This window comes from Dipteris shenzhenensis, chromosome 3 (genome assembly GCF_047967505.1).
Source record: "Dipteris shenzhenensis isolate YYH24624 ecotype China chromosome 3, Dip_SZ_1.0, whole genome shotgun sequence".
Taxonomy (NCBI): domain Eukaryota; kingdom Viridiplantae; phylum Streptophyta; class Polypodiopsida; order Gleicheniales; family Dipteridaceae; genus Dipteris; species Dipteris shenzhenensis.
Window position 1 is genome coordinate 6275841 of NC_141598.1, and position 27958 is coordinate 6303798.

Genomic DNA, 27958 nt, shown 5'->3' on the forward strand with positions numbered 1-27958 from the left:
CTTGGTTCTTATAGAACTGCATGTCCGCTAAGGTGACAGGAAAACTTCTGAAATGGTCTTCAAATTTATGTTAAAAACAGCAGACTGCAAAATCTGATCGTTGCTGGTAAGAACGGAAGATTACTACACATCAAGTCTCAAACCCTGCCCACGCATGGGGCTTCATAATCAGCACAAAATTTGAAATTTGTGCAAGAAATAAAGTCAGGATCAGTGCCATATGCTGAAACTAATAGAAACCAGCTGTAAAGACTTGATTTTTGGGGCTGTCTTTAGCCTCCAAAACTTTAATTCTGGTGGTGAACATCACCTTATTTATTCTGAATCTGCTGGGGATGAAGACCTATGCATGTATTAGAGCCGCCCCAAGGTTCAAATGTGTGAATGAGAGGAACAGCTGGGCTCTCACATCAAATGAAGGTAATGAATCCTACAAAAGGCACAAAATGTGGCTCCATTAGCAAGCCATCACATACCGAAATAAATCAGAATGAAGCCTTGAAAAAATTATGTACACAATTGACCATCAAAGGAGTGGGACCGCAAGAAAGAGGAGTCTAGAAGCACACAAAACGCAAAATGATGGAGCTCAACTGAGCTCCCAAGGAAAAAGCCTAAACCTGACTAAAAATGGGGGGACGTGGTACAAATAATGTCACCAATAGACTTTCGTGGGTGAAATCTTGGCTAGACTTTTTAGTTTGTACCAACCAAAATGCCACACATTTCTAATTACACATTTTATCATCCTCAATGGACCTTTCCATAATACAACACATGAACGTCCTCTGAAAACAGAACACATAGTGCAGTCTCGACTTCATCACAGTCATGACATCCCACCAACCTCAACCATAGTACAAACATATGCTCTCACACATACATACTCGACCGTACAGTTATACAAAGGTCTTCATACTGAGTTTTTGTTTAACACTCCAGAGGTGAAGCTAGACTCACCTATGACTAGAAAAGGCAGCTAATCAAAAAAAATTCCACATTATGTTCATCAAACGAAGACAAGTATTTAATTTTAATCTCCTAAACAAGTAGTTCTAGCAAAAAAAATAGCTTCTAGGGCAACACATTACTATGAATTGAAGGAATTTAGGGTTTAGGAACACGCCCAAATGAAAACAAAAACACGCTCAAACAATTTAGGGTCTAGGCTGCAACTCAAACAAAAACTTCACAAAATGAAATTTGCATGCCTTCTAATAGGGTAGCAATGTATCTCTAGGAACACGCCCAAATCTACCAAAAAGGTTATAAACCATTAATCTCTCAATAACAGGGACTCGCTATGACGACGTTCCCACCATCATTAGTGCCCAACAATGGGTGTATACCATAGTATAAGCATGTGTTCCCACAATAAACACACAGATTTGAGCATTTACTCATAAAATGGACTTCACACTCAGTTTCTGTTAATCCCCCACAAGTAAAGGAAACTCAAGGCTAGCCATTTTCCTAGACATCCATCAAACATGCCTATTATGGGCCTGTTCTCTGCTGCAGATCTTCATTCATGCACTGTTCCTGATCGTTGCACTACTCTAGGGATTGCCCCAGGCAGGGCAATCACATCATGGAGCCAGCCATGCTGTAGGCAACTACTCCAGGCCATACTCAGGTCCACTGAACCCATGTCCTCCTCATATGGGGGCTCACAGATGCACCTATTCTATGCTGCACAGAAAGAACCCATGTTTTAAGATGGTTTGCTTGTACGGAGCCCGAATTTGGAAAAACAAGAGCTGCACGACCTAAGTTTGGAGACACCTTCGCCTTGTTCCTTCCACAAGATCTGATGGAGCATCTGCACCGACACGTGTGTGTTAGCCCACAACGGGTTGGTGAAAGGTCTTCGAATTAAATGGTCACCTCCCCAAGTGTAAGCCCCCATATGAGGATGACATACGGCATAGGATAGGATAAATGCGGCTCCCATGTAGGCAATCTGGCTGCAACATGGGCTGCAAATAGACGTTCTTCTTAGATTGTAATTAGGGAAGCCACATGGGCCACCCTTGTCCATGTTTAGGGTTGACTCTCTGCCCTGACAGGACTGAGCCCAGTCATCAGCCCATTTGGTGGGGCAATGGGCTGGGAAAGACCAGCATAGTGCGCCTGCAATCACCACTGAGGGTGAAGGGCATAGGGAGATAGTGTGATCAGAGGCAATCCATCCTGCAACAGTTGGGCAGTTCAGTCTGACAAGAGCAGACCACTGCATGTACAGGGCCAAGATGTCTGCTGTCAATAACTGATAGGATGAAATTCAGGCTGGGAAAGTGAGCAGAACGTTTGGGTAGCCGAGAGTATAGAAAGTGACTCTCTTATTTTAAATGTGGGTTTTCAATTAAGGTTCAGAGTGCTTTTAGTCTGATTTAGCCGAGTTTGTGTGCAACCAATGTATTGATTACAATAATAGCCCGTCATGACATTGAAATACATATTCTAACTATTTACAAGGCCTCTAGGCCACATTATAGCTAAAAGCATAGGGTTCTTAATATCGCAACTCCCATTTATCAAACTTGAATGTTGTTGGCAAAATCCTCGTTGGGGGGCCTTGGTTAGATTGTGTGGGAACTATGGAGAACCTTTGATTACAAGGCCTCTTAATTTATGGGTATATGATTGGTGATATACAATTGCATGGTGATTGGTGTCTTCTAATTGGTTCGCGGAGGCTAAGAATGGCACGAAGTTGGCATTGGCTGGTTTCACCGTGGAAGTGAAGCTAGCATGGCTGGCAAATCGAATTACACAATGGCCTCTACATTCATGAAGCAGTTTGAAAGTTAAGGCGGTGAAGTCTTCTATTAAGTAACTATTTAACAGAGTGAAAGCTCTCTTCCTTCATTAGAGTCGTCCGTAAGTGGCTGTCCTATAGTACTTTGGAGTCTTGTAATGGCAAAAATCCTCCATAGAGATGAGCCATAGTATTGAGTCCGTCATAGTCTTTTGTCCATAATAGAGTCAATTTTGGTCGTCCAACAGTGTCGCAATTTCTCTTTATGGTTTGAATATTCGAGTGAAAGTATCTTGATTACTTTATCATTTTATGTTAGGGATATAGATACGATATAAATACTACAAATGTCCTTTGGACCACCTCTACAACTTGACACAAAGACATCAAGAAGGTTTTAGTTTTGTAAGACCCATCCTCTCCTACAGGTCTATTTAGGTGTGTATACCTAGATGAATCCAAGAACATTCCCAAACTCATCCTCTAAAAACACAACATAGTGCAGTCTCAATCTCACGATAGTCACTCATAAGATTAAAAACCATAACTCCATCACACATGGCAAGGACTAGCTACTATGACATCCCGATCAGCGCCCAACAATGGGTGTAGACCATAGTACACATACAAATTCACACACCCACACATACTTGAGCATCCATTTATACAAAGTCTTCGTACTGACTTTCTATCGGCACTCCGGAGGCGAAGGGCAAATTCAGCCATGACGAAGGCTAGCACTAAAGGAGAAGGCTAATCAAAAAGTAGTCCAAATCTCTTCATTCAAGCTACAACTACTTGTGAAGTCTAAATGATTTCATTTCAGTCTCTCCCAAACCTCTGTATTTCTCAATCATGTATCCACTAGTCCACACCCTCGAGACTTAGATGGCATTTGTTCCCAATAAGAGAACTGTCATGTAGGTTTCCATGCGACAGGCAGTAGTAAGCCTTCCCTTGAGTGTTTACTATCTGATTAAGCTATCAAAGAGGGTCCACTTGTGTATACTAGCTAGATCCATGTTTTTACATTGCAAAAGAAAATAGGTTATGTTAGTATTGCACCACAAACAACAAAGGCATGGTAAATGAGAAAAATGCAATCACGCAATCACTTGACTAGATCAGGTGGAAACATTTCATTATTGAACTTTCAAACCAACCCTACAAAACTAGGAATGATTTTACCTGTCTAAGGATTCTAGGAAATAGCCGTTCCACCACTTTCTAGATATTGCCGCAGCCCATCTGCTAATCAAATGACCAAAACAAAGAAATTCATCTTTTAGAAAATCACATTTGGAATATTTTCCTTTCACCTTTATGTCTTAGTATCTCTAAGACAATCTAAGTAGTTGCTCATGTTCTTTCAATTATTTACTATACACTGATAATCATCTAGCAAGACAACAAACAAAAAATTTCTCCATATTTGCAATAAAAAGCTCGTTTGTTATCCGTTGGAAGGTTGCAAGAGCATTAGAGTCCAAAAGATAAAACCAGAAACTTATACTAACCATATTTGGTCCAAAATCCTTTTTAGGCAACATCTTTTGCCTTGATTCGAATCTGAAGATACCCTAACCTAAAATCAAGCTTCATGAAATGTTTTGCAACTTAAAGTCAAAATCCATCAAGTCATCCATTCTAGGCGAAGGACAACAATTTTTTACACTTCAGTGTTCCAGCCTTTGTACTCAACACAAACACACATAGTCTCATCTTTTGTCTTTGAAAAGTTCCCCTTGGTGATTTATGTTGGAGATCATTGTCCCACCCATCAGCCCCATATTAGGAGGACAAGGGTTAATAGATCAAGATAGATTACAAATAGGAGAAGGGAGAATAGATGTGTGCACACATCTCTCTCTCTCTCTCTCTCTCTCTCTCTCTCTATATATATATATAGTATTGTGTTTTTATAGGATGAGTTTGGGTATGTTCTTGGATTCATATATATGTGTGTGTGTGTGTGTGTGTGTGTGTGTGCGCACACATCTCTCTCTCTCTCTCTCTCTCTCTCTCTCTCTATATATATATATATAGTGTTGTGTTTTTAGAGGTAAGTGTGTGTGTGTGTGTGTGTGTGTGTGTGTGTGTGTATTGGTGTGTGTGTGTGTGAGGAGGTCGTGAGGGTTGCTGCTCAGCCTCCCTGAGCCCCCGTACAGGTCTGCATCAGCACTTCGTACAGCCCCGCGCTTTGCCCGTACAGCTGAACGGACGCCGTACAGACAGTTCCCTTCTTCCCTGTGCAGCCTGGCCACATCTGCTCGTCCTTTCCCGTACCTTCCGTACAGCTTGCCTCGCCGTATTTCTGTACCTTCCGTCTTGTTCCGCACAGCTTGCCTCGCCGTTCTGCGTCAGCAGCCCCTTTCCTCTCTACATTCCGTATAGCCTCTGCGCACCTTCTCGCCTTCCGTATGACTCAACCCCCGCAGTCCCTCTTCCGTACATCCGTACAATCCGTACAGCTTGCACTTCCACCCCGTTCATTGTCCGTACAGTTCTGTTCTGCTTCCGCCTTTTCATCAATCCCGCCCTGCTTCTCTTCATGGAAGACCAGTTCAAAAGTTCCTCTCGCAAGGAGTCTTCCCGAGACTCCAAAAGACAGCAAGTTGATTTCTCTACTGCAGATTCTGTAGATGCTCACTATGTTTATGACATGCTTAAAAATGAATTTCATCACAATCGGAAGGAGTGGGCCAAACCTCCCCCGGCCATCAAATATAAGTTGAAGCTGCCTTCATTGGTTGCTCCTCTTCGAAAGTTCTCTCAGCAAGCAGTTATCATTTTTTCCCAAGAAAGTTACCTTCAGCCAATGATGTGGCCCAGTGGGTTCAGGCATTGTTGGGAGGCTGCTTTGTTGAAGGAGTATACTTTGCTTCCAGGGGTTTTTATGAAGTGCATTTTTCGGATGCCTCATATCGTCAGCAGATATTGGAGATGTCGCCCTTATTCTATGGCAGACAAATGGTGCATGTCATGCCATGGTCGCCAAATAAGGATTACCACAGCCTCATTCGACATCACTGCCCCGTATGGGTTGAGGTATTGGATTTTTCGGACTATATGAGGGCTGAGTTACCAAGTTTGGCAGCCACTTTGGGGCAAGTTGTATGCCCACCCCGTCCTTCGGGTAATCGCAATCGCTTTTGTATTCTTTGGGATACAAATCACCCAACCCCTCCTTCCATTGCGGTAGAAGTGGAGGATGTTCCCCTCGGTGAAAAATATTTTGATTTGAAATGGGGAGTTTTTGTAGGTGCTTGTTTCACATGCCATAAGTTTGGCCACATAGCCTCACAGTGTCCTGCAGTTTTGCATCAGCTCCCACCTACAGCTATTGCTCCAGAAAATACTCCTCCCCCTACTTATGCTCCGGGGTCTAAGGCTATGCCTACCAAACTGGGTGATGTCGCATCCAAATCTGTCCCTTCCAAAGAAAATGTGGTTCAGGTTTCAGCTAAGCAAAAGGATAAGAGGAAGGGCAAAATTTCAGAATCTCATGCCTCTACCCAGGGTGCCTGGCAGCAACCCAAAAAGGTATTCGCTCTCAAACCACGTCCATTACAATCTCGCCATTGGGATGCTTCAACTTCTACCCCTGGTCAAACCTCTACCCCCGCTGACAGCCTTGCTTCTCAACTGTGGGTTGAGGTGTTAAAAAGGGGCATCCTAGTATGTGACAATGATGAGGATCATAGAGCTAATGATCCAGGAGGCCAGGTGGATGTTGATGTCATGGCTGAGGCCTGACAACTTATACTTTACTCTGCTTTTTGGTTTGACTGTACATATCTTCTATGTCTACTTCAATTACTTGCATTACATACAATGTTCAGGGTCTTTGCAATGTCAATAAGTGGAGACTTTTCTGGCATTAATATACATAGAATGCATCCCGATGTGATCTCTTTGCAGGAACACAACCAACACTTCTTGGCTGGTCAGCAAGGTCACTATGCTGGTTATGATATTTTTTATGCTGGTACAATGCACTTTTCGGGGGTCTGCATGCTGGTAAAACATGATATGCAGCCCACGGTTGCTTACAATGACCCTCAGGGTCGATGGATGGTGATCAGGTGCATCTGGCAGGCTGATCTCTATGAAATAGCATCTGTTTATGCCTCACAAACCTCTGCGACAAGAGCTCAAATGTGGGACTCCCTCAAACAATATCCATGGCTGTCCAATGCTTTTTTGTGTGGAGACCTCAACAACTCGCCTGCCACTCAAGACAATACCACTCATCGTTCTCACATGATCCCCACTGAGCTTCGACATTGGGAAGATATGCTCTCACCCCTGCATGCAGAAGATTTATGGCTCTCAACAAGGGACAGAGATATGGGTTATACATATCATCACAATGCCTTTACTCATTACTGGGCTCGACTTGACAGATGGTATTTGCTGCATGCTCAGCAGTATGCTGATTTTACATGTACACTTTGGGTTGATCATTCCCTCTTGCTCTCTGATCATTTTCCAGTATGCTTGACATTATCAATAGCACATCTGACAGATGATATTCCTTTTTTTGGTTGTCGCCTGCTCCATGTTAATAGTGCTTATTTGCTTCATCAACAATTTCAGAACATGGTGAGAGTGGCTGTCCGTCCCCTCCTCTTACATGCTCAGGAGGATATGGATTTTGCTTGGATCAGTCTTGCTCATCGCTTACATGGGAAACCTCAGGCTCAAGCTGAAATGGGCTCAGTCTCACAAGCAGCAAATGGATGCAATCAGTTCTCATAGGCAGCTTACCTCTTCTGAACACGATTATGGACGGCGTTACATGGGAAACCTCAGGCTCAAGCTGAAATGGGCTCAGTCTCACAAGCAGCAAATGGATGCAATCAGTTCTCATAGGCAGCTTACCTCTTCTGAACACGATTCTTGTGCTTATGCGGTTCATATCATCCACCAAAATGATCTTCGCAAATTAAAGAAGTGGCAAATCCGAGCTCGCATGAAACCCCTTTTGGATAAGGGCTGTTCCTCCAAAGCCTTTTTTAAAAGTCTTCATGCGGATAGGCGAAAGGAGGATATTTGCAGGATCAAGAAAGATGATGGCACCTGGACCACTTCCAAATCAGAATTGGAATCGCAATGTTCTAGTCATTTCCAGCATCTCCTTTCTCTTCAGCATGATCATCTGATGCAAGTGGATGCAGCTAGGTCTCAATTTCTTATGCATGTCCAGCCCATATTGTCTCGGGAACAGGCTCATGCATTGGAGCAGCCTTTTATGCTTAGTGAACTAGATGATGCTTTGAGTCATGCAGCTCTCCTGGTTGGGATGGATTGACTGTCGAATTTTTCCGCGCATTTTGGGGTGATCTCAAAAACACTCTTCTTCTAATGATCAATCATGCTTGGGCAGAACAATCTCTTCCCCCATCCTGGAAACATGGCCTAGTCAAATTGATTCCCAAAAAAAGCTTGTGTGAGACGATGGCTGATTGGCGGCCTATATCTCTCATGCCTGTTATTTACAAACTCATTGCTAAAATGATTGTCCTCAGAGTTCGCTTCTTTCTACAAGCAAGACTTCATCCTAGACAGTATGGGTTTGTCCCCAAAAGGCAGATCACTGACAATATCTCCAATGCTTTGCTTGCGATTGAGTATGCCAAATATTCTAAACAAGATGTTCTCATTCTGCAAGTAGACATTGCAAAAGCATTTGATACTGTCCATTGGGATTTTATCTCTCAGACTATGCATAAATTGGGATTTGGCCCTCGGCTCGTCCATATCATCTACTGGCTCTATTCTCAGGCCACGGCGCAGTGCTTGCTTGGTGGTGGGTTGTCAAGAACCTGGACTATGACCCACTCAGTGAGACAGGGTTGCCCTCTTAGTTCTTTACTGTATGCCATTGCTACCCATCTGTTACTGTTGCATATGGACTATCTTGCAGATACAGGACAGCTTCATGGCTTGCAAATTCCAGGGGCACAGTCATTTCTTGCACAGGCATATGCTGATGATTCATACTTTATGCCCAGGAATTCTCAAAGTGACCTTTCTCACTTGATGCATACACTGAATGACTTTGGCATTGCTGCTGGACTGCAAATCAATTTTCAGAAATCAAAACTTCTAGCTTTGAAAGAAGCTGATTGGCATGCACTTCTCTGGCCAGGCCACATTATCTCTTCCCACACTATCGTGAGGCATCTAGGCTACCCCATTGGCTGGAATATTACCCCGCAACAACAGCTCAAATGGGTGCTTCAAAAGATCAACAAGAAGCTGGAATACTGGCATTTGTCCACTTGGCCTCTCCGGGAGGCAATTCACTAAGGACTTGAAATATTCAACAAGACAGCCTTTGCACGTACACTGCTTGCAATTCCCGGAGGCAATTCACTAAGGACTTGAAATATTCAATCTCCAGGTTCATATGTTGGCAAGAAAGAGCACTATGATTGCTGATTTTTTCAGCAAAAACAGCCATGGGCTATTATGTTAGCAGCTATGTGTGGAAACATGGCGTCCCATGCATATGGGCATTGGATTACAGATCACTGGGAAGCAGTCATGACCACATTTCAGGGGAAAATTCCTGGTTGCCCTGTTTCTACTGCTTTTATTCATGATTGGAAGAGAACTCTCATATGCAAAATGGACAGGTGCTTCTTCTCATCATGGTAATTCTTTTCGCTTGGAAAGCATCCATTGGAGCAAAGTGTTTGAATTGCCTCTCGCTTTACAGGCACCTATTAAAGCATACAATCTCATGAAATTGGGCATAAGATTTGTTGGCGATGTGGTGGATCAACAAGGTTGTATGCTTTCATTTCCACAAGCTTGCAGGACATTCTCCTTGGGTCTGCATCATAGGTCCATTTGGAGAATACTTTCAACTATGTTGCAGCCATTTGTTCCGGTTCCTCCACTATTTGTACAGGACAGATTACTGCACTGGAATTTGACTTCCTTACCTCCTGCTACCCATACGCTCTCAATGCACAATCTGACCTCCTCGAAGGTCTACAGATTTCTTCTTCCACCGCCATGGATTGACAAGCATGCCAACACTCTTTGGAATTTGGATAGGCCTCTATCTTGGTGGCAATCACGACTCATGAAAATCTGGAAAGCCAAATTGCCATTGAAACAGAGGCTTTTCTTTTGGAGATGTATAGTGGGAGCTTTTTCCATTGGGGTGAAATCGGCAGCACGCCGCATTGCTTCCCCTTCATGCCCCCGTTGTTCTCATTACTGTGAGACAGTTCCTCACCTATTATGGTCTTGCCCACACTCTCGCATATTGATCACTCATATTTCTCATTTGCTGCGGCTTCGGTTTCCCTCTATCAGATTTGGGAAACTTTTCTGGATGTTTGGATGCCTCTCATCTCAGATGTCTCCATTCCTCCTCTTCTTTCACTGGACTCGCTTTTGGGTACTATGGACCATTTGGACACAGAGATTGCATTCTAGGATGGGTCAACAGTTTCCTCAGGCATATATTTTCTTCAGAATGTCCCTCAAGCAATCCTTATATGACAGTTTTGCTGCAAGGGACTTGGATGCTACTAGCCTTGAAGTGTTCTCTACCTGTTTTTGACTTTTTCCATTGGGCTCTCTTTTGGAGTCTAATCTCAATGTGTGGGAGACTTCCCATCTTGTAAATTTATGAGAATATAAATACACTGGATTCTACCAAAAAAGTGTGTACACACACACACACACACACACACTTATGAATCCAAGAAAATGCCCTAACTCATCCTCTAAAAACACTACACATAGTGGAGTTTCTTTCTCATGATAGTAAAACCATAAACTCCATTATGCATGCTACTATGGCATCCCCACTGACATCATCGACACCCAACAGTGGGTATAGACCATAGTATCAACATATGCTCTCACACATACAAATCCCATTTTATTGACTAGACAACAACCACAAATAGCCTATGATTGCTCTAAATGATTTTTTAAAAACCATGGGTTTGAAGTTTCTTATTCTTTTAAGAAAAGCCTTTCCAAGTTGACCAAGATAAAAGGTCAAGATGTCTACATAATTGTCATGTGCACGGATTGGTATCTGACGTGTACTAGGTACACAGAACTAGCTCAGGTTACTGGGGAGGCTTAGAGCTAGGCAGGCTTGATTCTCGGGTTGAGTGGCAAGGGTACGAACTATCTATAGGTCTTCGCTATTGGTATTTGACGTGTACTAGGTACACAGAACTAGCTCAGGTTAGCCTGGGGAGGCTTAGAGCTAGGCAGGCTTGATTCTCGGGTTGAGTGGCAAGAGTACGAACTATTTATAGGTCTTCGCTATTTTTGGCGCTCGAGGCCCGAGTCTATAAAAGGGGCCCAGGGGGTTCAGTTCTCAGTGTGCAGTTGGGAGCAAGTCTCGTTCCCAATTGCCAGGTCTGATCCTGGATTGAGTCGCGGACGCGCGCCTGCATCTTAGCGTAGCCCAAGGCCCAGTGGCAGATCCAGGGCTTCACAACGCCACCTGGTGGTATGGGACACCACGCTAGTTTGGATCTGATTGGGAGTTCGTGCCAGTAGCTCAGCTTAGAGGAGGGGAAGTATGTCATGTGCACGGATTGGTATCTGACGTGTACTGGGTACACAAGACTAGCTCAAGTAGCCTGGGGAGGCTTAGAGCTAGGCAGGCTTGATTCTCGAGTTGAGTGACAAGGGTACGAACCAGTTAGAGGTCTTCGCTATTTTTGGCGCTTGGGGCCCGAGTCTATAAAAGGGGCCCAGGGGTTCAGTTCTCAAGGAGCCGATGGGAGCAAGTTTCGTTCCCACGTGCTAGGTCTGATCCTGGATCGAGTCGCGGACGCGCACTTGCATCATAGCGTAGCCCAAGGCCCAGTAGCAGATCCCAAGCTTCACAGCACCACCTGATATGGGACACCAGGCTGGTTTGGATCTGGTTGGGAGTTCGTGCCAGTAGCTCAGCTCGTGGCTCGGAGGGGACATCTCCTGATTCGGGATCATATCCCGTAGATGTCATGGTTGGGTGGTGAGCAACCTGCTCAGTTTTCTCACGTTGTGTGTGTTCTTGTGTTTGCTTGCAGATCAGAGGTTTCAGGAGTGCTGGGACGTGTCACTTTAGGACCTTTTTACAGTCTGAGATATGCATCCCAAAATTTTGGTTATAGATCTCCACTGTGTCTCCATCATACATATGTAAACTTTTCCATCTAAGAAGGAATGGTCTCGATACCGTTTAGACATAACTGTTTGTAGAAGTTCTTTTTGAAGTCCTTCAACTATGATCACAAGATTCCACCATGCACTAGTTGTTTCAAGTGTAAGCTAACCATGCGCAGTTTGGAGGACTCATAAAAAAAATTTGTACCAAACGTTGCATCAAACTGCCTAATAAATTGCATGGCCTTCTCTATACGACCATAGTGGCCATTAAATGCAGCCAACCTGATAGGCTTCCTATCTTCTTTGAATTTCTTAGTTTTCGCTTTCTTAGTTACCTGCTTTTCCTTAGATGACTTCTTCTGCTTCGATGAACCAAAAGAAAAAGACGAAGCTGAAGATGAAGAGGTGAAACTTGAAGAAGAGGAAGAAGAGCTTCGAAGAGCTGTGGTTATGCCTGGCCTTCTTCTTCCTGGGATGTGAACTCTCTCTTGGCTTTCTTCTTCTCTTTTTGCCGTCCTCATGACGAGGCATCTTACTCTTCCTAGATGCATCATTTAAAGGAAGAATAGGAGCTGTACTCAGGGATATCTTCCTGCCAAACTCCTTCTAAGTTGTGCTCCAGAGGGAGCTTTCTTTGTCCTTTCCTCTGTAAGAGGTTGTACCAATTGGCAAAACAAAGGATCCCTTCTTGCCTGTACTGGCTGAGCAAGTAGTCCTCTGTAAAACCTCTCCTTGTTACACTGCATGCCCTCTTCCTACCTGACCTAGACGATATGTGTAGTTCCCTCATGGGATGAATGAGCATGTTCCCATGAAGCCATCACTGCAAACTTAACCTGAGATTTACAAACTCTCACATAGAGTGTATGTAACCAATGCACTCAGCCTTTCTTTTCAAAACGAAAATGCCTCAACAAGAGGTGTAATGCATCCACACTTAATCCAGCCTTGTGCAAACTGCTGGCTGTCACCTCAAAGCTTATGTTTTAGACCTTATGTGTTGTGTTGCCCCTTTCTGGTTGCTGCAAATAACACCCAGAGTGCATCTGGCTACTCTTTTCTCACTAAGGCATGCTTTTTTTTTCTCTTTATTCTCAACAAATCTCTGATTTTCTCTGTTTTTCTTCCGTTTTCTGACAGGTAAATACTGTCTATGACAGGTGAAACTGTCTTCTTTTTTTTTTGGGAAACAGGATGACTAACTGTCTGGTTAAACTAACCAGACTGGTTTGCTGTGGTCTGGTTAGCTGAGCAGACTAGTTACTGTAACTAGACCAACTGTGGTCAGGGTACCTAACCCAGCATGGGTCAACTGCAGGTTTGCCACGTCAGCACTCTAGGCACTGCAACATCAGCAGATTAGCTGGCCATGCCACATCAGTTGACACATCAGCATGCCACGTGTCTGGCCACTTCAGCTATCTCCCCACCTATGAGCCATATGGGCAGAAATCTGACTGCCACATGGGAGAGATGACAAACAGGATACATGCAAAGGGATGACTTCGGGCTGCCATTCGGACACCCTGTCTGCATGCACTGTCATGTCATCTCTGCACTCTGTGCTGCCATGTCAGCGTCTAGCTGACAGCACCATGTCAGCGAGCTGGCCACATCTGCACCTGCTACGTCATTCCCTCTGATCCTGATCGTTGCGTACAAGATACGCGAGTGGTCATCCGCTCCCAGCAAAGAAAAAGCCAGTCAAACTCAGGCTTTGTCCTCAAGGCATGTGTGGTATCGCACGAACACGACTAATTCAGAGAATTGCAATAAGTCAATAAGCCCCGCCTAATTCTCAGTTTCACTTCACGCATGAACAAAAGCATTGAATTCCGTAAGGCATCTCCCACTTCGATCATTGCTCCTAGTCACGATACAATCCTTACTGCATCTCTAGCCTCTTCGTGGCATCGCGCAATCAATCAACCCCAGATTTGGGGCACCTCACGAGTAGCTGGCCTATATCCCGACACCCTATGCTAAGCCCTGGTTCACACCTGTGTATGGACTAGCGTCAGCATGCGATCCAAAACTAAGCACTCTGCACCGTATCTGCACGTAGCAATTTCAGAAGCTCCGTGATGCTTTCTTGCTGGATCGTCACAGCCTAAGGAGGCTATGAACCTTGGCTCTGATACCATACAACGCGCCAGCAAAAGAAAATGTCGATGCCGATTTCTTGATAGCAATAGCAATACAAAGTGCCAGAAAAAGAAAACGTCGATGCCAATTTCTCACTCTATGAAACATAGGTCTGACAACTAATTTGGATTGATGTTGAACCAACAACATTCTCTCTCTCTCTCTCTCTCTCTCTCTCACACACACACACAGAGCAGCAGGGCCCAGGACAATCCTCGGGCTCCACCCACCCGAAGATTTTTATTACTTGAGAAACTTCTATACAAGCTTTCAGCTCCAAGGCTGCTGTTACAAAGGAGATCTAGTCTCCACAGTTGGCAATATGCCGAGTGTCTAATTCCTAGACTAGATTTCTAGTTACATGCCACATAGGGCAGTTCTGGAGCCTTCGTAGCCCTCGATCACATGGGCACCTCCTGATTGCCTGCTAAGCTCCATACCACTTGGATTTTCAACCCCTCTTGGTACTTGCAACAATTAATTAAATGTGCATAGCCATGGCACTGATTAATCGTAAGCGCTTTGCATGCATAAATGAACTCTAGACTAATGCTAGTCTCTATGGGCATCGCCACCAAGCAAACATGTGCACATAAACAATTATTTCTTTGGTTGACCAAGGTCAACCCTCTTTGACTGTAAATAAAGGGCTTTGAATGAGGTCAAGGCGGCTTTAATTATAATAAAACCTCTCATACCAAAATTGGAATAACTGGTTGACTGAAGTCAACCCTCCTTGGTCAAAGCCAAGCCTCGATGATCAAAGTCAACACTCTTTGACCGTAGTCAGCTTTATGGTTCTTTGGTTAACCGCAATTAATCCCTCTTGGCTTACCGAAGTCAACATTCTCTGAACGTAGTCAGCTTTATGGTTCTCTGGTTAACCGCAATTAATCCCTCTTGGTGTAAGACAAGTCTCCCTAACCAAGGTTAGGCTTACCTAACCATGATTAAATAACTTTGACCGAAGTCAATACTTTGACCAATAGAAAATAGCTATTTGACCATAATCAAATAAATAAAGAACTCCATGGTCAAATAAAATGATCAGCTAGAACTTTGACTTGGAGTATTTACAATTGGGTGACATCCATCCTAGCTTGAGTTTCAAAACCTTTACTAAAATAGATTAAGTGAATGTTTTAAGTAACTCATCCAGACTAGAAATTCAACTTCTAATGATTCAATTTTTAAGTTGAAACTGTCTAAACTCTGTATAAGGTGTTGCGTAAAAGATGTTCCTTATCCATTGAGTTGACTTGAGAAACTGCCATGGGTACATTTTGTTCTCCATCCATTTATTGGCCAGCTCCATAGAAAGTGCTTTCAGCACTAACACTAAGTGAATGAGACGATTACATGGTAAAGTTATGCAAATAAAATTTCAGAACGATCCAAAGGGATTCTAACAATATGGATTTTAAAACTCAAATCTAACTGTCAAGAAGGTCAAGTGCGCAAAACAAGGGGCTTTTGATATACTGCCGGAATTATTTATGGCAGTTGCTCCTCCCAGAACCTCTTTGCAACATACACTCTTTAACAACCCAATCCTCCTCAAGTCTTGCCAAGTAAGCATCTCTCACAAACATGTAAGCATCTTATGAAGGTGAACAACCATACCTTGTCAATGTGATATGACCAGACTGTGAAGATTTAAATGTCGGAATCTCATGCCATTAGTGAGTGTACTGAATCATCCAGAGCAAGTGCTTCTGCGACAGTTTCCTAACATATGTATCAAGTCTATAAAGACCTCTATTCATAATGGCAATGGTGCTGCTGTTTCTGATGTCATAAATAACACCCAATAACTATCAAAAAAAATACGATACACAGAGGTAGCAATAGCAGAAATAGAGACGAGGTTCTTTTCAATGCCTGGAACATACAAAACATCTTGGACAATGATTGGATATACCTTTGTAAGACTAGAATAGATCCAATCATACAAAAATAGAAGTTTTGTTGTTCTAAATTCCAAAAATCTAGTGATCTAATCATTGTCCAGTATAGCTGCTTATGCTTGGGCACTGATGACGACATGAGTGTTGCTTTGCTTGCTAAGTATGTCTTCCTTTTGTTTTTCAAAAAAAAATTTAAACCTCTTTTTTCTTCTCTTTTGTTTTCTCTTGTATTTTTTGTGTAGATACTGCTTGACCGATTTCTTTCAATGCATAAGAAGCATTATTGGCACAAGTCACAACGCCTCCATTGAGAGCATTATTGAAAGACGTAAACAATTGCTTGCATAACGAGATGTGCTTAGAAGCACCACCATCCAAAATACCAAGTACTAAATGCATCAGTGGCAGCCACACATGAATCTTGAACCAAAGGAATACTCGCATGTGACAACAAAAGTCTAACAATATCCGCTGACTAGAGGCTTGACTGTATTTTCTTCTTCTCAAATTCCATGCGCTTCCTACATTCAGAGATAACATGTCCATGTTTCCTGCACTAGTTACACCTCTACTTTTTATTTTCAAGATTTATATTGGCATCAGATGTGCTCCCACCATTGTTTTTGCATTTCCTAGGTGTCTTTCCTTTGCCTTTGTGATAGATAAAAATGTTAGTAGAAGCAATCATGTTTGCACGGCTTTGCCTCTCTTGCAACAGCAAAGTGACCAGCTGGTGAAAAATGTAGTGGTTGGGGTTACCCATAGCCGGGTACCCACCTCAATGTAGTTGCAAACCTTGGTAAGAATCAAGAAGTCCATTAAGTATGGTAGACAATCTTTGACGGTAGCCAAGTATGCATCTATGCTTTCTCCTTCATTCATCTTCAAGGCATCCAATTGCTTTCGCAAAAATGCAACTCTTGCTTCATTGCAAATCTAATACAAGGAGGCTAATGTATCCCAAGCATCCTTAGATGTTTTGCATGAACTGATATGAGAAATTATGCATCTTTCCACGCACAAAGCAATTAAGGCATAAATCTATGCATCCCCTACCATCCATCTAGCATATTCTATGGAAGCGCTGGGAAATGAAGAGATAGAAGCATTGTCACCCCCTAAAGTGACTACAGGTACGGTAGATGGGATCTATTGTTGAACACCTGTAACAATGTTCCAAACATCTTTTGCCACCCGTACATGTATGCCCATGTCATGGGGACGTAAAAAGTGATGTAAAGTACTTTGTAACTCAACCCACGCTTAACCCAAGGTTAACCGTGGTTGGGTCTAGTAATGGTTTGACCGTGAGGGACTGGCTAGTGGAATTGCACACTTCCTAGAAGTCCCTAGGGGCAAAATCTAGGTGCACCGCTAGGTCCTTAGGGCAAGGCATATGCACTAGAGAGGGGTCTAAAAGTTGGCCCCAAGGACAACCAACGTTGTCCTTGGTCAGGTGGGTTAGAGTTTTAATGAAGGACCAAGTGTCATGCATGTAGGTGTATGTCCTACCACCTAGCATCTCTCTCCCCTCACCCTCCTAGGGGCTAGCAAGTCTAGCAAAAGCTCCCTCTTCAGTTTTTGTTGCATTTTGCTGGCCCTTGCTGCTGCTCTGACTGCTCTTCCATCTCTTGCACACTTTTCAAGGCAGCCCTGCTGCAGATCTGCATCTCGAGGCTGTGTACGGTTGCTGGTGCAGATTCCGAGGCAAGGTACGAAGCATTTGCTGCCGTCCCTACAGGCTGTACGAAACAGAGGCGCTGCCCCCAAGACTGTTGTACGGGCTGCTAGGGTGCATTTTTTGAGGCACGGATCCCGAGGTCGGGGCTTTGGGGCAGATCTGCAAGCCGGTGTCCTCTTCAGCCTATTTCTTGCCCCCTTCCGCTCTCTTTCTTCATCTTCTATCATCTCCCTGAAGCTGGAAGTCACCTGCACCGTGCTGGGAGCCTGGTCAGGGGATAGGCGTGAGGATTGAGCTCGCCCCCCACCATGGACAGCGGGTATTTGGACTTGGGCTTCCTTTTGTTTGCATTTCTTGCTTTGGAGCATTTTGCAGTGCATGTGTGGTGTTTTGCAGTCCTTTCTGGTCTCTCTCAGGTTCTAGAGAGCACCCAGAGGCAAGGGTGTTCCTGGAAAAGGCCCAAGGACAGTGTGGATGCATGTGAAAGCCTTGAGGCTGCTTTGAGCACAGTTTTCTAGAGGATTGGATGCATGAATGCCTTTCAGTTGGGTCAGTTCAGAAGTGGATACCTGAGATTGCCTTGCTACTGGTATTCTAGTGGTGCACTTGGATTAGATGCCAGAAGCATTTCCATTCAGAAGCATTAAATAAATACCGAAAGGGGCGCCAAGGCATTTGGGGCTAATGGGTGCATTGTGTATTGTTTTCACTGAGCAGGGGCATTCTAGCCTCCCCATTGTTGCTATTGTGTTTCTGAGTATTGTTAAGTGGTTGAAGTGACTGAAGCTTGCATTGTGGCTATTTATGAGGTTTATGTTTGAGTAGATGAAGATTACTGCCCTTTAGTTTGTTGAAGGCCGGTTACAGCCCACATGGGATATTTGTGCCATCAAGTTTATCTTCAGCTGCCAGCATTCCAAATAATCATTATTTGCTATCGTAACTGCACAATTATGCAACTGACTGCACCAAACGCTCACTGAAAATGCTAATGCATGCTCCCCCCCAAGAAAAACGCCATGCAAAAGACCCAAATTTTGTACGACAATGCAACTCAAAGTTGAATGAATCTGCACTGAATGCTAGCAGAGGAGTACAAAAGGCCCAAATGTTTACGCAAAATATGTACCATGTCCACAAACCCTAATTTTGCACCAAAGACCTTATACGTCATGCAAAAAATTGCAGATGTCGTCTGGGCAGATGCAATATGGAAATGATAGGCAGAAAGGGGCTACAGTGTTTTTAGGTCAAAAATCAGGTCAGTTGTACAGAATCGGCAAAAGTGACGCACACAGATCAACTCCTTGCTGAGGCAGCGCACAAGGACAGGAGATGCAGAGGCTCAACTGGCGGTGCACAAGAAGAGGTCAGGCTGGACAGCGCACAAGTTCCACGTGGTAGCAAATGAAGAAACGGCCCGATTGAAGGCTTGCCAGAAGCACCGCGATCTACAGAAAAACTCAGATAGGCGGCAAAATGTCTGCTGTTTGACGAGTGAAACAATTATCAATTAGCTTCATGAATAGGATGCTGCAGCAGGAACAACGAGCTGCAAGCATGCCTCAATGTGTCAAGAGTCTGTGTGAGGAGCTCCCTACTTTGTTGAGTTGCAAAAGCACTCAGCTCACCACACATGCACAGAACCAGCATAGGCTTCAAGTGCAACATACTAAAGAAAGTACAAGGAAATATGTACTATCTACTACCCTAGTACTAGCTGCACTAACAGTTCTACAGATTGTCATAGTGAAACAACTGTAATAACCCTAGTACTGTCTGTCTTATTGAACCTACAAGGCCACGCACACTAACAATACATTGAGTAGGATCTATATCAGAAAGTGATCTTGTCCCATTCATAGTTAATCTCAGACAGGATCGCAGCTAGACAGCAAAGGATCACAGAATTGTTCCACAGAGCCCCCTCGCAGTGCCTTCACAGCAAGCACTTCAAGGTAGAGAGGGATACTCCAGTGCGCCAAACCCACAGATGCTTGGACACAGGAGTTTCATGACCTGGTCCTATACAAAGTACCAGGCTAACAGCAACATGACAGGAGGCCACATCAGGATGCCTACGGGTTCAGCTGATTTAAGATGGGCAGCACAGCAGTACGTCCTCCCTCACATAAACTGCATTTCCTAGATTGACAAACGAACCACAAAACTCAACAATAACGAGCATTAATCAATTTCTTTACAAAATCTTCACAAGCCCGTTTTCTTGAAATTTCCAAAATATAACCATATACCTTTGTAAGACTAGAATATATCCAATTATCCAAATTCAGCTTTTTGTTGTCTAAAGTCCAAATTTATACATAGAAAATAAAAAGAGAAACGAAATATGTCTACAATGTACCTGTGCATTAAGATGCCAAACACAATCCAGAACCACAGTTTCATACCTTTTCTCAATAACCAAGTTCCACACTGTAGCCTGCCTTTCTCGTCTCAACTATCATGGCCGTCCTGATTTAGGGCCCCCTGAGTTTCTTGTTCCAACTCCTTGATGCACCTGCACCATATTAAAAAACTGTTTACTCCCACCTCAAGCAATCAGGCCTCAAAGCAGCAATCAGAAACACTATGAGATGAGTCCACGGACCACTGTCTCTATTCGCAATTCAAAAGAACCAGACTGTGCCAGAGAGAGAAAGTATTCAACACCTGATCAAAGATGTAAATCAAACCTAGAGCTTTGGTTTGTTCAGCAAGATGGCAAAGTTCCCAAAAAGTGAGTCTAGAATTTTGTTCCTTTGAACCATCTGCCATCTGAACTAGCGAATACATCAATTTGATTAACGCATTCCAAGGAAGTTCATGGCAAATACAAACTCAAGAAACTTCCTTTGCCCATAGTTTCATTTAAAGAAATTACCTTACCCAACTGTTAGCTTGAAAACATCTCAAGCCAACCTATGGGCAGTTCCTAAAAACACCTTTAAGCTATAAACCCCTCACCCCTGTTAGCTTGAAAACACTCTTAAGCCAACCTATGGTAGGTCCTAGAAACAGCCTCTAAGCTGTAACCTCTACAACCACATTTCCAAAAAATATGACTACTGAAGCCAATAAGCATAACTTTACCTCCTCCAGCCAGCACAAATAAACCATGAAGCTCAGACCACACTTGAGATCCATTGTGGATACACAAAAAGGGCTTGACAAATTAAGAATCTGCGACCATCAAACTATAACGAAAAGCATCACAAGCAGCTCCCAAAAAGCCAGAGCACCAGTCATTACTGGCACAAGTACAACATACGAGGGGAACCATTACGTAGACATAAGAGCATTGCAGCAGACTTGAATAACCAGCTTTGTAGCCAACAGAAATAAGGCTTTACAATATGATATTTATCAAATGAATCCATTAGGTAGAACTAGCTTCGACAACTCAGAAGATGATAAACATGGAACAGAGGTGAGATTTTATAGGAAACAAGTAGAAATGAGGAGCTTTTCTAAGCCTTGACAAGATAATCAACGTGGAATACGGTGAGATTTATAGGAGTCAAGTACGAATGAAGAGGTCTTCTAAACCTTGACAAAAAGCATTTAATGCATAATGCACAATAAAAAAGAAACAAGGTGCCACAGATTGGCTATGGGAGATCTACTTCCCGGTGCTTAACTATGCATTTGAAGGTCAATGGCAGAGGCTGGCAGTAAAATCAAACCCATAGATACAATATCAGAGCTTGAAGTGATTCTGCATCAGAAACAAACTAAATCTGCCCATGAATACAACATGGGAGCTTGACGTAAATTCTGTAGCACTAATTCATTGAAGACAAATGAAACAGTTCAAAAAAACTAAAACCGAGTTATCATAATAATGATAAATTAATGCACAACTCACAAAGCATATAAGCTTTGGTTCATTCTTCTCATAAAACTACGAAAAGTATGATAAAGACTTGCCTTCAAGCTTTTGACTGCCTTATGGCCTGTAATTATATCATACACCCCACTTCTGATGCCTCTTTGAATAGTTAGGCCTAACTTCGATAAAGAAGATTAAACTCTCCTGAGATCCTCACACCATATATTTGAGAGCCCTACACTTCATTTAAAAAACCTTAACATGAATTTTATCTAGTCTTTTTTACAGGCAATACTTCTGATGCCTCATAAATTTCCAGGTCTTCAGCGTCTAGTACAATGTCAATACAAAATCCAATCGCCTCTAACATTTGATGCTACGAACCAAAGGGTTTAGAATCTCTGAAATTTTTGTCCAATATTTATCTACAACATATTTACTAATCATACTCCAGACCATATTCCGTAAAGGACCGATTCCATTCTACTGTTGTTGTTGACGGACAGAACGAGGATGGGCATTCTTAAGAGAAACTTCAGAATATATCCCATTCCTAAATGCAAACAGAGATGAGCTGCTAAGACTGACCCAGCTGAAGAACAACTCAAAATTGAAAATATCCTTGGTAGAATCACTTGAATTTAATTACAAAACAAAGAATGTACAACGTAAAATCACCATATAGGTGACAGAGTCTGAGCAGGTCAAAATTTGCATAGAGCAGCTCGAAGCCAATATGGCTTCAATAATCAGACGCCTCTAGTATCATAATCATTTTCGACCCAATCATGGGTATCACATTGCTCTCTAAACACAGGTGAATCGTAGCTTGAGTTCTTTTATTTGCAACTCCTCATTGCCACTGTGTCAAATACCATGTCTGCAATGCAAAAACTTCTGCCGGTCGCACCTCCCTTATTCTTTGAGCCCATGGAATCAATTGAAAGATTCGTACTACATATCAAAAGCACAGACATTTCCCAACATAGTCTTGACCTTCCAAACGAAAATCTCTGCCTGAAGCATAACTAGTTATGTTTCCCCTTTCTGGGCATGAAAACCTTGGACGTCCTGCATTTTTTCACTGGATATTGTTAACAGCACAACTGCATACCAGAACATCAACAATAAAGCAATATCAAAAAACTTTTACACTCTTCATTTTGTTATTTATGTACCCAACAAAACCAAATCCCTTAATAAAATCTGTGTTCATTTTTTTTAAAGATACTCAGAGAACCCTACAAATAAGTCATGATCAATGCAGTATTCAGATCACCACTTTGTCAACTAAACACGCATTCCCCATATTTTCAGAGATATTGTTGAACAAGAGGCACAAGGCTTTTTCTGTAGTAAGCATTCCATAATTACTGTTGCCACATTTTAGGGTTTAAGTAGATGTTAATCATACAAATCAGATTTACAAATAATTTATCAATTTGCTTATTAAGAACATACCTAAGAGAAACTGTCAAGCATCGATCTCTCTTTTTCATATTAAGCTCTTCATTGATGCCAATGGAAAGGGCATCAGCATGCAAGTGTAAGACAAAGTAAAACAATTCACTCTCAAACCGAGGCAAATAATGGAATTCAGAAGTGCTGATTCCACCGATTGGTAGCAAAACTTTGAGAGGAATTAATGTGCAGGCTGAAATTGCCAAAACAGAATGCAATTAGGACTTGATATCATGATCTCAAGCCAGGAATATTGCTCTTTCTCGACAAATCAGTATTGTGCCTCCAGTACTTCTGAATATAACAAAATAACCAAAATGTCAACCACATGCAAGAACTTAAGCACGGTAAACATACTAATCAGTAACCGCATTCTCCCAGTGCAAGCCCTAGTAGTATTAAGGTGCTGCTATTTTGACTATAACATCAGATAGAACCTTTAGCAAAAAAATCAAGAATCATTGGAATGACAAGTGCTCGCCAAAACATTCTGAAAGGACCCAAATTAATATACTATTTTTAGAAATTAGGAAACCTCACTTCTTCAAGATTTCTTGTCAAACATCCATGCACATACCACTGTTCTATGAGATTATGCAGAGATCATCTGTCATCAGTTGCAAAATTTCATACGATAGACTGACAAGCCCTTGATATTAACCAAAGTTGAAGTTCTCTGGTATCTTGGTACCCATGGACAACTTGTAGAAGTCTGACAAAACCTGGGGGGGCTTTGAAAGTTGTATCTTGGCAGTCCATGAAAAACAGGTATGAACTTGGAAACTCTGGCATCTTGAAGTCCATGAAGAAAACTTGTAAAATGCTTCCTATATGAGAAGTACTGCCATCACAGGACCAGACAACAAGTCTGAAAAAATAACGAGTTCAACCAATTAATGCACTTCCAATTGTGCAATACTATCCTCTGCTGACACTTCAGCATCTACCACTTGGCAGCAAGCTAATGTGCAAGGCACGCTAACAATAAGAGAGAAGAGGATTAATGAGGAGATTCGATACCAACACTGATAAGTTGACAGATAAGTTGCCTTCATGGTTTCCCACAGCATATAGAATAAATCCAGCCACACAAAAACCTTTACACCCTTTTAAGAGCTCATATATTTTAACTTGAGGAGGACTGCAAGCTACAAGAATACAAGCCCTACCAACCATGACAGCTCCCGAGCTTGACTCTAGGTCTAAAGCTCATTTCTTTGAGTTACTAAGCTAGAGGCTTCATGCACAAATTCATCTTAAGGATTGCCATCTTTTTGGCAAGTTCACAAGGTTTCCAATTGGGAAGCAGACATGACTCAACTCCAAAAGACTGCACTCCTCACATTTCCTAATGTAAAGCTTTGACATGCACATGGACAAGTCAACTTTCCTTTAACATGTATCGTGTGGGCGTCTGCACAAGTTTGCACAATTTTTTACCTTCATTTCAGATTTGAAAGAATGGCTGTTCGAAAGTGAGCGCTCAGCAATTCTCCTACGCATTTCTAAGAGAACTCCTTAAGATGCAGCAATGAAAGAGCCGAGCTGTACCTGGGTCACATTGATGTGCAATTGATCTCTGTCCTTCAATTTTGCATCCTCGTCCTCATTGTTGTGGCTGTTACATACATAAACATGCAATGTTTGAAAGTAAAACAATTAATATAAGGGATAGAACTGTGTCAGAGGCATTGGGCAGAAGGAACCATGCTTAAACCTGTTTGATTCACATCTTGCGTCCCTGCAATCAGAATGCTCGAGCTGAAGCTGTCCATCCAGCTGAAAGGTCTCTCCATCTGTCAAGGGTGATAATGTATCTGATGTTGACAGGTTTTGTGTCTGCTCCTCAGTAATACAATGGGAACCCGTACTGCTTCCTTCAAGTGGGCCTGTGTCATTTGAAATTGAAGAGCTGCACTCATCATGAGCGCGATTGTCTCCTACATTAAATCGAGCCACAGCCTGCAGAGAGCTGGACGTTGCACTTGTATCGTCCCCTAGATCATTAAGCCTCTCAATTAAGTTTGCCTGTCCATTGTCAAAACCACCCCTAACTTCAGATGTACATGCCTGCAAGTAAGGATCAGTGTTCACAGAAGATTCTTGCAAAGCCATTGGCTCCTCTGATCTTTCTAAAGGATGCGGCACAGTTTCCTCCTCCAATATAGTGGCACCATTATGCTGATCATTGGCTCCATCGGAATCCTTGATGTTCCTTGTGGGAATGTAAGAATTAGCACTTTCCTTTTTATCTTCTCGTGGGGCACTTGAGGCCATTGATCCCTTCTGGCTTGATGGTAGTATCCACTTTGCCCAGTCATCACGCTTGCGAATTCTGTCACCCTGTGATTTCCTCATATTAATATTCACAATCAAAAGTGCCAGAGAACATAATGCACATATAAGCAAAGCGGAGCAACATACCTGGACTTCTACAACTGTTGATTTACGCAAAGCCTCCAGAATATGAGCAGGGTTCGGCGTTAGTGTACGCACCTGTGTTACAAAAACTAGCTTCAGAAAACTTTCACCGCGAGCTTTGCACATGGTATAACCAAATCATATTATAGAACTTACCCTATTGAAGTTGGCAATTACAGAAACAGGAACAAACCCCTGATGATCCATGTTTGATCGGAGATATATGTCTTTACACAGATTTTGAACACTGGAAACGAAACAAGAAATCAAAACCCATGCACACCGTCAAGGGAAACCACACATATATTGCAGTGCAAACTAGTAAAGGCACTGATGTCTCCGACCCACACACCTAAAGTAGTATTCGATCTGTTTCAACAACATGACCCTTAACGTCATCAGGTCAGGGCCAGGCATCAGCACTCCTGGAAGTGCAGGGGGAACAAAATATGCAGCACCAAGCATAGGATCCGGAGCTGCTGCTGGCATATAATACATACCACCTCGTGCATCTACACAAACATTAGCTTGCATTCAAATCTCCCTCTTACGGTTGCAAAAATTTGCACGTGGTTTATCATGTGACATGAGTTACAATAAAACATAACCCTTCCAAAGATGAAAAACGTTACTCTGGAATCCTGTTGCGTTGATATATGCCGGGTTGGTATTCATGAAAGGAGGGGTAAGTCGAGGTAGGTTCCTGGGGCCAACACGCTGTTGCGGCAATGGAAAGCCATTCTCCCTACCATTAATATATCCCCTGCCATGAGATTGCAAGCCATGGTTTCCCCTGCCTTGATCCCGAATGTTATTGCGCCTATTCCCTGCATTGTTACTAAAAGGCCCAGGTCCCTCCCCTCTATGATGAAAAACACGGCCGTGATCAACATTCGCTGCATTTGCCAGAACCGCTTTCGTTCCAATCTCCCCAGTATTCTTCACCGACTGAGATGAAGGTAGCCCATGAGCACCGGGTGCAGAATGGCCCATGGAAGATGCAGGGACGCTTTCCGGTATGGCAGGCGCCGAAAATGTAGGCATGCCATTTCCTGTGATCCCCCGCTTGAAAGATGACTTCTGTTTCGTCGCTGTGGGGGAGATGCTACCATTCTTCCCAGCCCCCACATGGATTGAAGAGTCAGAGTAAGATCCCTGGAATCTCAACGAGTGCAGAGCATTAGACATGCAAACATAGCGACCCCTATAAATAATCTCGGCATGTATTCCCAACAACACGTATCAGATGTGATCCCCCAAGAACACAACGTCACACAGGTGGCATTATAGCGGCATCTAGTCAATTTCTCTAAACTGCATTGTACAGAGCCAACAGGGAAATACCTGAATTGTGGAACCCTCGCTTGACGGTGATGCAGGGGATTGTTTAGGGCCTGCTTTTGGACCCGCCGCAGGCGCTGAGGTCTGTTTAGGCTGCTCCGATGACTTGCTGGTGCGAGCGTCCGCCAAAGCGGGCCAAGAGACAGCTCCCATCACGGCTCCAGACTCTGGGAATAGGCCAGCATTAGCGGGAGGTTTACGCCATGCGGGCTTGAAAACTTTAGCGTTCTCTGTTGCGGCAGCATCAGCTTTGTTGCTTTCCCCCAACGAAGCGTCGGCGTCCGATCGATCGGGTACATCAATCCCCATTTTCGGATCCTGAGAGGGCAAATCGCCGACATGCTTCTTCTCTGATTGCAACGGAGCGGGCGTTGCAGATGAAGAGGCGGAAGAAAGCGCTGCTTCTACTGCTGCCGCCGTTCCTGAAGCTGTGTCGGCTTCAAGAGCAGCCCGCTGCTCCTGCTGGTGGTTCTGTGGTGGCGGCTGCTGCTGCTGCTGCTGCTGTTGATTCTGCTGCTGATGATGATGAAGCTGCTGCTGTTGTTGCTGCGGATTCTGCTGCTTCCGCTGCGGCTGTTGTTGCTGCTGCTGCTGAGGCGGCGGCGGCGGCGGCTGTTGTTGCTGCTGCTGCTTTTGGGAAGGGCCGGGCTGAGGATTGGAGGTTTCACCATCGCCGCGAACGATCTGAGACCAGGCGTTCTTGAACCGGGGGTGAGGCTTATGATCCAAGGAGGAGGAAGAAGGGGCGGAGGGAGGGGGAGGATCAATGCTGGGGCAAGGAGGCATTAGGGGGGAAGCAGAGGCCATGGCAAAGAGGGGAGGGGAAGGGGAAGGGAGAGGGGGGAGGATTTCAACCGTGTGTGAAAAGCAAGGGGGGCAGGCGGACCGCCATAGCCAGGAAGCTCCGAGGTCTGCAGGCCCAAAGTGAACAAGATGACAATGTTGAGGAAGAAGAAGTAGAAAAGCAGACATACTTAACCTTTAAGCCATCCCCGATTTTTCTTCTAAACATGTTTAATTAGTAAGTAAGAAAATCCACACATGCAAACACTAGGGCTCTTTCTATATCTCACCAAGGTTTGGTTATCCTTCAACTCGCTGCACCACACACGAACAACTTACCTTATAAACCAGCTTTTGGGTATGCACAGATATCCTCTTCGTCTAAGTGAACCTAGCTCCTCACCATGTTTGGAACCTAGACCTAAAAGGGCGATGGATCTTTCCCACCTTTCCATAAGAGCCAATGTGGCACAGCCTGCTGC

General features: G+C 43.5%; 1 protein-coding gene across 10 annotated transcripts; it reads right to left on the reverse strand.

Annotated features, from left to right (window-relative positions):
• Positions 1 to 27620, reverse strand: LOC147903284 (uncharacterized). Of its 10 annotated transcripts, XR_015540814.1 has the most exons (11): positions 26697 to 27620; positions 25985 to 26507; positions 25705 to 25864; positions 25509 to 25599; positions 25356 to 25427; positions 24649 to 25274; positions 24483 to 24549; positions 20050 to 20159; positions 3950 to 4009; positions 311 to 430; positions 1 to 144 (listed from the first exon to the last, which is right to left on the reverse strand). XR_015540814.1 is itself a non-coding variant. In XM_087373044.1 (8 exons), exons 1-8 carry the CDS (start codon positions 27498 to 27500, stop codon positions 22503 to 22505), a joined length of 2382 nt encoding a protein of 793 aa, XP_087229170.1. In that variant the 5' UTR covers positions 27501 to 27620; the 3' UTR covers positions 21967 to 22502. The 10 variants fall into 10 exon arrangements, 4 of the variants coding, with proteins under 4 accessions (XP_087229170.1, XP_087229173.1, XP_087229169.1 ...); XR_015540812.1 differs by having other exon boundaries at positions 1 to 430; XR_015540813.1 differs by having other exon boundaries at positions 1 to 430; positions 3950 to 4012.
• Positions 27621 to 27958: the final 338 nt, after the last annotated feature.

Bases quoted from the DNA above. Each gene is read 5' to 3' on its own strand.
- LOC147903284 (XM_087373043.1), bottom strand. From the start codon at position 27,500: ATGGCCTCTGCTTCCCCCCTAATGCCTCCTTGCCCCAGCATTGATCCT. The intron at 25,428-25,508 runs GTAAGTTCTATA...TTTGTAACACAG, and splicing joins TAATTGCCAACTTCAATAGG to GTGCGTACACTAACGCCGAA. The intron at 23,226-24,482 runs GTACAGCTCGGC...TGTTATATTCAG, and splicing joins TGCACATCAATGTGACCCAG to AAGTACTGGAGGCACAATAC.